The sequence below is a fragment of the Bactrocera dorsalis genome, chromosome 5, assembly GCF_023373825.1.
Source record: "Bactrocera dorsalis isolate Fly_Bdor chromosome 5, ASM2337382v1, whole genome shotgun sequence".
Lineage (NCBI taxonomy): Eukaryota > Metazoa > Arthropoda > Insecta > Diptera > Tephritidae > Bactrocera > Bactrocera dorsalis.
In genome coordinates this window covers 32,891,692-32,904,127 of record NC_064307.1, presented here as the reverse complement: position 1 = coordinate 32,904,127, position 12,436 = coordinate 32,891,692, and the positions used below count along the sequence as shown (strand labels likewise).

The window sequence follows — 12,436 nt, the reverse complement described above, 5'->3', positions numbered from 1 at the left end:
AGTTTGATTAGAAATATGAAAAGACTTTATCGATTACCCAATAAACATAACATGAACTTTGAAACACCCAGAACGAAATTTCGGAGACCTTATAAAGTAGCCAGGTTCGTTTTCTCTCCAAAAAGCTGCTCATTTGTCGGAACCAATATAGCATATAGCTGCTATACAATTCGAAATGAAGTTCTTGTATCGACAACTTTTTCATTTTTCAAAATGTCTTCACGAACACGCCCTAGGCGTGAGATCAGACCACTATTAGACGCCATACAAAAAGACCGATCGAAATCACTTCTTATATGAAAACTTTTTTATTTATAAAGGGTATTAAAGCTTCGGTGCAGCCGAAATTAAGACTTTTTCTTCGTCTAAATTATTTTAAGATTTTACAACCAATCGTTTGTCAACAAAACTGTTATAGTCTGTGCGGTCCATTATGTTGATCTAGCTTGTCCCAAATGCTAGGAGGTCGTTCTGTATAGTGCTTAGTTTGGATTCATGCAAATTCAGTGTTGATTGCCTTAAGTTCGTCCACATTTGTAACTAAAGCAAAGGCCTAAATGTTGAAAAACAAAGCTTAGATAACCTCGGTAATGGCCTACAAGGCGCTGCATACTTGTTCCAATTTGCGTCCTACATATACAGATGCACAAACGAGAGAATGGAACGAAACCTTGGAAGATCACAAGAAATTTACTCGTTGCAATACATTACGAGGGTAAGACAATGCAAACACCATTCGGTTTAATTAAACGCAGCGACGGTTTGCTTTCAGCAAGTGCATTTATTTTCACGCTGAAAGATGTGCAGCATCAATCACTTTCCACTTTCTTAGCTATAGGGACTTTCGCATCACGCTAAGTACAAAACGTGGTCGAACAATTGTGGCACACATGATGCATACACGTGTGCGTGTGAGTATTTATGTATCGATGGCATCGATTCTAGCGTGGCACACTAAATTCCCATTAAATACATCAGCCGCTGCGTACATCAATGCCAACCATTTTCCTAATGTGAGTTTAAACATTAATATTTCACTGAAAGATTTGCAGTTTATCAGTGAAAGCGCACTGCACTAGGAATAATGCATGTGTGTGTACGTGTGGGTAGTACTTTTTCGAATTCGAACATCTCGAACATCCGCTTTGACAAAGTCACGTTCCCTTTCAAGATAGTCACGAGAGATGCATGCGATACACATCTGCTGGTATTCTTCGGCTCTCATTCATCAAACACAATGAACTTCCGTTAATGTCGCACCACCTTCTCCCCGCCCCCACAAATCGGTCATTTATGTTTAAAATGTAAGCGTGCACTTAGTCGCATATAAAAGGGCGATTGCAACAAACTGTTGCACAACTACAGCTGACACGTTTCCGTGTGGAGGCAGGCTTATGTATATGTGTATCATGTTTGTATGCATCTGTGTCCCTTGCAAGTGTGATCGTTGGTGGCCGACATTATCTAAAAGCACTTGCGGGTATTTGTGGCGGCAACGTATCGTGCAACATTCTCAAGAGGGTCACAATGCAAGTGCCGTTATTGTTGTTGAGGGTTTACTAAGGGGAGTGTTAAACCACCAACACTACATACCGTTGGTTGTATGATGGCACGTTTGTATATACATGTATAACAGTTAATGTAATGTAGACTACTTTACAGTTATCATATCCTGTTGCTACTTACAAATGGCAACGGGGTGGATAAGTCGCATTTACAGCTATAAACTGCCAGCAATGAAGAGAACATTACTTAATGACTAATGCAAGCAAAGCATAAGGAAATGAGTGTTCGTGTCAGTTGACGAGTTGACGGGTTAACGGTTTATTGACAGCTTCTTTGCATGGGAAAATATAAAATGTTGATCTGTAATGCGACGGGCACATAAAAGTTTTTCCATAATTTTTGTGGGCGTCATTTAAATTTTAGGGGCTTTTCAGTGCAAGAAAGCTTTTAGTGGTCAGTATTTTTGCTCTTTACTTGTTTGCATGTCGCATAAGTTTCAAAATCACATTAGAAATAATATACTAAAATTTAGTGAACCAAATTACGATTTTGGCGTAATGACTCATTTGAGGTTTTGACCTCTGAAAATATTGGGCAGTCGAAAAAATCTTTTCGTATTTCTTATCAAACTTCAAATTATTTTTTTTTTTTTATATTTATAATGAACTTTATTGAACCAGATATGTACCATTTTGGTCGACCATTTTTTGCAGTTTTCCGCTGCAGACATTATTCCATCAGTGTAAAACTTTTCTGGTTTCTCGGCGAAAACTGTGACAAGTAATTTTCATAGGCTTCGCTTGAAGCCAACTTTACTCCATTAAGGGAATTCTGCATTGACCGAAACAAATAGTAGTCCGATGGTGCAAGGTCAGGGCTAAATGGCGGTTGCATCAGAACTTCCCAGCCAAGCTCTCCCAGTGTTGGCGGTACACCATTCTCGGCAATCTCACATTCTATTTCACTGCAATCGATGCCTTTTAGGACTGGCACCTAGTAGAAGTTTACTGCTTTTGGCAACATTTTTCACTGCTGCCTTGCTTCCCAAGACTCTTATGGCCGATGTGGGATTCTAGGTTACAGCCTTGATTACTGCTTGGCTGTTTAGAGTAGATGTTGAGTCTGGAATTGCCTGAAACTTGAAAGGCTGCTTTATCTCTAACTCTGGACAGTATATTCCCGCACTCCATTGTCCATTTTCGAGTCATCCATTTAAATATTTACAGTGTTGCGCGTAGCTAACATACCTTTAAGCCAACCATCTTTTTCTATATTTACTTTGAACATTATTTCCCAGGTGAAAAGTGGAATCATGTAGTCGGTGCTTGCGCAACCGCCATTACCCACCGAGCTATGCCCGAAGGTTCTATATGTAAATTCTCCAGCAGCCATTAGTCGTCCCGCCGATTTTGCTGCAATGTTTTCAGCGAAGAAGTCTTTAGGTGGCAGGTTTAGCACCAGTACAAGAGCCGCTTCTGGACCCTTTCCATTGGTTTCCGGTAGGTGGATTTCCGTACGCCTGTAAACAATATTTTTGCGTATCGTCGTATTTGCGTGCTGCGTCTTAGACAAGCTTCTAGGAGACTGTGGCTAAATCAACTCAGCTCGTCACGCTGATCACTTATATATACATATTATATAGTATATAATAGGGTGATTCAAAATTTTTTTTTTTTCGATTGGTACTCGGAAAAATAAGTTCCTAGACACCTCTAAGAAAGCGGGAAGGTCCTTCTGCATACAGTTTTCTATTTTTTCTTATTATCAGATAGAAAAATGTATGTAGATCTCGCTTCCAACTACTTGTAAAAATATCTTGTTCTTAGATTTTGTAGAAAATTGAATGCCCTAAAAAAAGGTGGATTTTATAACTCAATGAAAAAATCATTATGAATGATGAAACTCATAGGTTATTGGAGAGGCTTTCTTAGAGGTGTCTGGGAACCAGTACCAATAGAAAAAAATCGAAAAAAAAAATATTTTTTTTTTTTGAATCACCTTAATATATTATGATCGCAGGATATGTAAAAAATAGTACCAATAATTAAGCTAGTTTCAACTTTGCTTATACGTCGGTTTTTGGGGAGCCACGTCACGGTGCCTCGGAAACGGTTATCACGGAGGATAACACAGCAGAAGTCCACGACCACCGCGGTTTTAAGGTGAGCGAGAAAGCTGAGATTGTAAGCAGCTCAAAAGATGGCGTGACTCATATATTTCACGAAATTCTCGATTTTTTTTGTTGGCTAAGTAGTTGTATATCGGCCTGCTTTAATTATCACAGTTATTAACATAATCAGACGTAACACTGATACATAACTGAATAAGTAAAATCGCTAAAACATTTTCAGCTCCGAGTCATCTTTAGTCGTTTTCTGCAAATTTACCTGGTTTTTTATAATTATCAACACCGTCCCCGCCATTTCCATTTCCTTGCCCATTTCCACTTCCATCTCCACTACCACTACCTCTGATTGAACTACGAAAGGGATTCGCGGTTGTTACAAATTGCTGACAATTCTTTGCAATGGATTGCCATTTGCCGTCACTGTTCGGTACCATAAGGTCTGATATATTCGACATTTTCAGTTTAGACAAGTCGATAGTCTCAAAGAACCGTATTTTCACAACTCTTTTGCGTTTTATTAAAGAGTCGAAAATTTTTTTGAGTCCAATGGTGTAAATTAATCTTTTCATTTTTGCTACGATCGCTTAGCAGTCGTCAAGCTGACGGAATTAACACAATTCAATATCGCTCTTCACAAAATCCGAACCGAAAATTATTTTATGTAATACATTTACAGAAAAATACAAATGGAAAAGTCATTTTGATGTAAAGCAAAAATTCTGTCAAGTGTTGTAAAAGCAGCACATTTTCAATAAAAAATTGAAGTGTTTTGTTGTACTGAACGGTATACAGAATGATACAAATATAATTTACAAAATATTAAGAAAAATTATAAGACTTTATAAATTGCAGAAATAAATAAGTGAGGAAAATGTACTTAAGTTAGATTTATCTGGTAGGCCAATGAGCCACGCATAGACCAGTTTTGGTCATTTGCGATGCCAGATGGATTTCAGTAACTAGGTCCATGAGGAGTAGTCATCCTTTAGGATGCCTGCACTTGACGTGAATTTTAACAAACTCTGTGGCCTCACAATCTGTACCTTCCCCAGTGTATCATACCGTATGCACCTTACAGCGCTTACATATGCTCTTAAAAGAAAGTTGTTTGTCTTTTATGTGAGAAATTCGCCAAAGCAATATCTCATTGGGCAACAGGTAGGTTCTCTAGAGAGCCGAGCTTTTCAGTTAAGACATAACTCACCATAGATATAAGCAATTGTGAAATAAATATTTTAAAATCCTTGCAGAGCATTTACAGCTTTCGTAATACTAAACGCATATATGTACATACATATGTATATATGTATAGTATGTTTGAAAAAGTCAAATAATAAAACTAAACCGAAACCCATCACATAACAAAGTGTAAATGTTATGTTGTGCTAATGTACGAGCCAAACAAATTATTGCCACACAGGTAATTTTTCAAGCCAAAAACGAAGAAATGACAATTGCGATGATTCAATAAAAGCACAAACAAAGAAAAACAAAATGCTCATAAAAGAGGTGCCAAACAAATTGGAGCACGGCAAACGTACTTTACGCCGCATTATAATACATAAGTGTATATATACTAATGAATTGTATGTAAAATAGTTAAAATGAGATTAAGACAACTAAAAACACAATGACATGCAAATAAAGAGGGAACGAAAGCGTCAAAAATGAATGTTGCAACTGCTTAAAGCGACCTTCCCGGCAACAAACAAGCCGCACCAGCTGCACTAGTGAATATGATATGATAAGTACATACATGCTCATATTCACATTAGTTACGTTGTTTGTGTGGTGATTACAATGAGACGACTGCAGCCTGAATCTTTTGTTATTATTATGCAACATCTTCATAATGCGAAAGATAGGTCAGGGAGTACGTAATAAAAAAGTAAGGTGTTTAGGGTCAACTGCTGCTGGCTAGGAAAGGTGATACTCTGTGCATAAGTATATAACTAACAGTAAATGCACATTTGTATGTAAGTATTAAGTCGATTCGAAAGTCTACTAATGAAGAGATTAAAAGCTGAAAAAATGCAATCTTCATGCATTGAAACTGATTTATTAAAGTTGAAGAAGTAATAAAAACTTAAGATTGAAAAGTGGACCAGTATTTTTTAGGGGTTACATGGCATTACGGGTTTCAAAAAACCGATTTTTTTATTATCTTATTCAATTTTACAATACCTCTAGAACATTGTGCTAAATTTTCAAGTTGATACGAGAAATAGTTTCGGAGATACAGCCTTGAGAACTTGTGCGCTCGAGGCTAGCTAGGCTAAGTGCGCCGTCTTTAAACGCCTTTTTTTTATCGAAACTGTGTTTTTGTCGGTTGGCAAGATTTATTGAGAACTACCCAACCGATCTTCATGAAATTTTTACACAGGTCTTTGTGATACAATTTTTAAAGACTTGGACGAAAGATTTGTTTTCAATTACAACTATGCGAAAAAATGGCGCGAAATGTTCATTGAAATTTTAATTTTTTTGTAAAAATATCTGTCAAAAATCCAATTTTCAGTTTTGTTTTTCCCTTCAGTTTTAACTAAAATACCAATTTTTTCACTTTAGATGATCCTTAAGGAGCTATCCTACCAACGCGGTCGCATCTTTTCGAGTCGGGTCGAGTTTAAAATAATTTTTTTCCAAAAATTTCAGAATTTCTTTGTTAATAGTGTACGTTTGCAACAATAAAAACTCTAATAAAATATTTAATTTTTTATATCAGAAAGAATTTGTTGAAAAACAGCTCTTTTTTACCCGAGGAAACCCATGTAACACCTTAAGGTCTTTGTAAATAATTCAGTTCGAATGAAAGAAACATTTTCACGTTAAACTAACACGATAATTATGACAATGTAACAGACCGTACTCAACAGCTAAATGCCACATATCCATTTATGACAGTTATTTTTGAGAACTTGGAGCTCAAGATCTTGCTTTGAAGTTTTTTTGAAAGCATTTGAAGTTATTGTTCCACTGTTTTAGGACCTGGGTTCCATCTCAGTACCGTCTAATTCTAAAAAACCTAAATATTCTCAATTTAGGGGATATTCTCAATTTTTGTAATGAAAGAGAAATTAAAGAAAAGCGTACCGTCATTTTAGGGTTCCATGGTTAGAAAAATTGTCCTCAAATTTTTACTATAGAATCAAATCCCAAAATAATTTTAATAAAAGGATATATCGGTTTTAATTATATTTTTTATTTTTTGAAAAATTATGTATCCGTAGAGAGTAAAACTGGCTTTCTATACATTCGCTATATGCTGCTTCTTCTTCTTTATTGGTGTAGATACTAGTTATAGTCGAGTTTGTATGTTGCTACATAGTATAAACCTGTTGTTTGGTGCAAGGGATTGTAGTGTGGGGGCAGACAAAAATTTTTAAAAAGTGGGATCCCGTCCCCTAATAGGATTAATGTATATATCCCCCAAATCATTTAAGCCTAATGCACCGAACTTGTTCAGAACAGATTTTTCAGCTTCCCCTTGGAAAGTGTAAAAATTTGTATAACCGGATTAGAACACCACCCACTCCCTACAAACCGGTTATGTTGAAAACTTCTAAAAGTGCGATCTCTCAATACATAAAAGCATGAGAGAAACTAAATTTTGCATCTTAGATGATGCAAAAAAAGCTTCATAAGAGCCAGTATCAAAATTGGACAATGGGTGTGGCGCTGCCAACACTTCAGTGAAAACCTAAACCTCGCGGCATACTGAGCTATTTTAACCGAAAAAACATTATCCTGGTCGAAATCGGAATACAATTACGCCTACATCCTATATGACACAATTTTAAATTCCATCTGTTTCTTTTACGTTCCAGTATACAAATTAAGCACCTATAGATACATATATGGAGATATAAGTATTTTAAGTTACGCCACCTCAAGTTGAAAATGGTTTAAAATCGTGCCAAAACTTTTGGCAGGGCCCAGATAACGAATATGGGGATCCCAGTGTCAATTGCTATCTTTTTACCTAATATATCGGCAAAGGTCTAAGATATATTACTGAAATTCGGAGAGAATTCTTTTCTGACAAAGGTATGCCAGTATGCTAAAAATGGGTTGAAGCAGATCAATACTTCTCTTGACTAAATGACCTTACATAAGCTATCGGATTATGTGAGTGATCTGTGTACTTAAGTTCACAGCTGCTATCTTTTTATAGAAAATACGTCTAAATGATATACAAGAGTATCTAGTATATAAAAGGTGATTTGTTTCGACGTTCCCTACTTTCTTAAAAGAAAAAAAAAAACACAGAAACTTCAAATTTAATGGGGAATGTTTATTATCATTCGAAAGAACATTTTTTTTGCATAAATTTTTTAAAGATTATCTGTTTCTAATGTTAGTTGTACCTACGTCTCACATTGTCTATCCGTTGAATACTATTTTCGATTACTCGTTTGAGCATTTCGACTGGTAACTGGCGAATGACATGAGCGATGTTTTGCTGCAAGGCTTGAATCGAGGCGGGATTGTCCTCATAGACTTTAGACTTCACAAATCCCCACAGGAAAAAGACTAACAGTGTGATATCACACGATCTTGGTGACCAATCAGCTGGTCCAAAACGTGAAATTATCTGCTCACTGAAGTGTTCTCTCAGTAAATCCATTGATGTGATGTGTGGGAAATGGCGTCGTCTAATTGAAACCAAATATCACCGAGATCACGAGCTTCAATTTCAGGCATGACAGAGTCGGTTGTCATTGCGCGATAATGGTCGCCATTAACGGCTACGTTCTCATCGGTAACATTTTTAAAGAAATATGGACTGATGATTCTACCGTCCCACAAACCACACCAAACGCATTTTTTTCTGAGTGAAATGGTACCTCTTAAATATCTTCGGGTTTCGCTTCGTACCAAATGCGACAATTTTGCTTGTTTGCATGTTCTTTTAGCCAGAAATAGGCGTAATCGCTGAACAAAATTCGGCTCGAAAACTTCGGATCTTCTTGGAACTTTTTAAGAGTCCATAGTACGAAGCGATGTGACTTGGGAAGGTCGAGCGGCTTCAGTTTTTACACAAGCTGTCTTTTGTACTTTTTCAATTTAAAATCTCGACGTAAAATGCGAGAAGTCATTCCACAAGTTAATCCAAGTTGCTTCGAACGGCGATGAATCGAATCTCTACGATCTTGGTGTACACTCCAGCTACGTTTGCTATATTTTCTTCACTGCGTGCTGGACGTAGTCTATTCTGACGAATATTACATAATAAATATTAATTAATAATTAAGATCTCAAGATGGGTGATGGTTTTGCGAATAGTAAGCTCAGTAGGCCGATTATGTTGACCAAAAGTTGAGCTAAGCACGCGAAACACATTCTTTACACAACGGTAAATTTTTATAATAAAGTTTAATGATTTGTAAACGTTGTTCAGGCGTAAGTCTTTCTATGATGACGCCAAATGCCAAACCATACTAAACAAAAATAAAATTACGGTTTAACACGACTGATGAATATTAAGTAGTGAATCATAACTAATAAAGTCCAATTTTAATTTTTTGATAATACGTGGTTTTGCATTTTGGGTGACGATATGTGGATAACTTGTAACAATTCGATAACGGTTCAACCTATGGTAAATTTATCAAACTATATGCAAAATCTTATCGAAAACAAGTGAATTGCAAAGCAAACGGAACGAACAAAGACATATTGATATTAGATGAAATTCCCCCTGGCATTAATAAAATGTGATTATATTTTGTGGTTGTCATTTGTACTACTCATTGTTGCACATTTGCTGTCAAAGTAATTTACAACAACAACACACAAACAAAAACATTAAGCTGCATCTAACACTTTGTATAATGCATACTGCGTGTGTACTTATGTATGTACTCATTTATGCATTTACATATGTATGTTTTTATGTAAGAAATTACAAACAACAACTCAGTTGAATAGCTTTCAATGGTGCATTCAACAGGTGCGAGTGATTGCCGAGTAATTATGAGACTGAAACGGCGGAAAGCCCACAGCGGCCGCCCTACCCTATACACACACACAAACACGCAAATTTCAACATGCATGAGTATGGTTGTATGTACATGTTCGTCAGTATGTATTAGCATATCTGTGCGCACTCTTTGACTGAAATTCTGCGCTTTATGCTTTTCAGCGTTTTGTTACATTTCAAACGGTCGACAGCGCAGTTGACAGCGGCACGACTGAATAAACAAACTTCCTGTCGTCGTTGCTCATTCACGCTCAGCCAAAGGGCCACCAGCAGGTGGATTGCGTATATGACCTAACACATACATACATACATACATACATATGTACGGTTTTATGACGCAGAGCAACACAAAAGCACTTCCGGCCCCAAAGATTGCTTTGACTGAGTGGAAATTATGCGCTTAAATGTGTGAAAAGCGGCGCATATAACAACAAAACACACTTACATTTGGTTGTATTTAAATTTTTGAGTGAGTACATACGGAGATACGCCGGTGTGCGAGCACGATATCGCATTTTATGGCTCTGAGGCTATTAATTATGCATATGAGTGCGTTATGAGCCAACTCTTCGAGTTTTTTTCTTTCTTTTGGGGGCATACAACATGTCATTGATGATTATAGCGCTGATGACTGCGGCGAATAATTGTGCTGTTTGACTGATTGTTTTGTTGTAGTTGCCGCAATGTCGCCTTGAAAAACATTTTTCAGTTCGTTTCACTCGCTGCTCCTGCACAAAAGCCATTGCCAGCTATTTAGTCAACTACTACTCCAGTAATACATACATAGATCACGACGGCCGCGGTGAACTTTTGTGTTTGCCGGTCTATAATGTCTTTGCTAAAAAGTTGGTACACAGTTCAACCACAAAGCGAATTCCATGCTGCAAATTATTGGATTCAGTTTGGCACTGCCCACATTTGGTGCAAATAACATAGTTGAAGTTAGAAAGTTCTTTGTGGGTAAATCAATGGATATGTTAAAAGAACCCAAAGTTTATATACTAAGTTAACCAGTTGGAGCAGACAAAAAAGATATAAAAAGTGTTTGGCGCACTTCGCTTAGTATTCGCAACACCATAACCCAACTTTGGACCCACCGTTCATTATTGGATAATATTCGACCAAATAGATCACGTCCAACACGCAGTGAAGAAAATATAGCAATCGTCGCTTAGAATCTTTACGAAGACCGTGAAGAGTCGATTCGGCGCCGTTCGTAGCAACTGGGATTGACATATGGGACGACTTGCAGTAATTTACGTCGAGATCTTTAAAATGAGAACTTACAAAATACAGCTTGTACAACAGCTGAAGCGTTCGATCTTTCCAAACGACCACGTTTCGCTCTATGAGCTCTTGAAAAGTTCCGAGAAGATCCGACGTTTTCGAGCGATGAGGCTCAAAAGTGTGTAAACAAAAACTGAATAGATTCAAGAACTATAATTTCATCTCGAAATAGCAACGGTTTTGTGTGGTTTCTGGGCCGGTGGAATCGTCGCGACATTTCATTTCAACCAGACGACACTACTTCCCACAAATCGCAGCAATAAAGAGATTTATTGGAAGAACATTTCAGTGTGCAGATAATTTCACATTTTGGGCCGGTCGATTATTCGCTTAGATCGTGTTATATCACAACGTGAAACTTTTACCTGTAGGGATATGTAAAGTCCAAAGCTTATGTGGACTATCCAGCTTCGATTCAGACCTTGGAGCAAAACATCACGCTTGTCATTCGACAGTTAAGCCATCGAAGCCCTGGACTCAACGGCTGGACCATCTGAGATGGAGCCACAGCGAACATTTGAAAGAAATAGTCCTCAAAAAATAAAAGCCAAAGAAGGTTCTTTCGAATGATAATATCCATTAAATTTGAAGTTTCTGTGTTTTTTCTTTAAAAAAGTAAGGAACATCAAAATGTATCACCCTTTATTACGAAGCCATTGTCTAACAACTAGGAGATTTTTTATGTGTGACTTCATTTAGCTTTAAAAGTGATAATGTGTAATCGACATTAGCAGTGCTCACTAAAAAATGATATGAACTTTTCAACTTCTCCGATGACGGCTGTAAATGAAGTGCTTTTAGTGATGCATGTTGCTACAAAATTGCGTTCTATGTTCTATAAAAAGTGCTTGGTATTGCCAGATGGTGCCAGAGATTTCGGTGGTCCTATGTAGTTTTCCATCTATTTTGTTTTAGTGTTCTTTTTGCGGACACTTTGATAAATACCAGTGAAACTCCACATAAACAAGTGCAGTTAGTTCCCGCAGGATTGAAACGAGCGCAGCAAAACCGTAATGACTGGCAGCATAGTCAGCTATAAATCACCACGAACAGAAATATACTACAAATATATATCCATATTTCTACAAGTACATATTAGTAACAAATGAGTGTATTAAAGTGATGGTTTCTTATGGAAGTGCCAATGTTGAACCCTATAGTGAAAACGTACTAAGTATAGTAAGTAAGGTAGTTGAGAAGTGGTATCAAACAGGAGCGCAACTAGTCGGTTGATTGTCTTTTTCAGTATAAGTAAGTTATTCGTACTTGTGGAGGTTCTAGGGGACGGCAATCGTCAAAATTCGGCCAGAAATGTACTAGTCAATCTAGTTCCTAACGGAAATACAGCTATTTCGTTCAACTTATTTTGTCAGAAGTAAGAAAAATTAAGAGGAATAGTGTTTCATCGGCTTATCTAGGCCTTTTCTGAAGCATGAAAATTGAATGCTTCTTTTATAGTTCGATTTTTTCAGAAGACTCTAGTCCCTAACAGGCTTTTCGGCCTGGATTCATGTTTCACTGCTTGTATATAC

At 37.1% G+C, this 12,436-nt stretch overlaps 1 protein-coding gene across 3 annotated transcripts in view; it reads right to left on the bottom strand.

Moving 5' to 3' along the window:
- Positions 1 to 12,436, bottom strand: part of LOC105227159 (calcium uniporter protein, mitochondrial) — a 172,465-nt gene that overhangs the window by 36,512 nt on the left and 123,517 nt on the right. Inside the window, exon 1 of one of the 3 annotated variants that reach the window (XM_049458151.1) lies at positions 3,894 to 4,218. The exons of the other annotated variants lie outside the window; for them this stretch is intronic. Coding sequence (XP_049314108.1) covers positions 3,894 to 4,203 — 310 coding nt within the window. The 5' untranslated portion in view covers positions 4,204 to 4,218. Of the gene's footprint in view, positions 1 to 3,893; positions 4,219 to 12,436 lie in introns of those variants that run through there. 3 annotated transcript variants of the gene reach the window in all.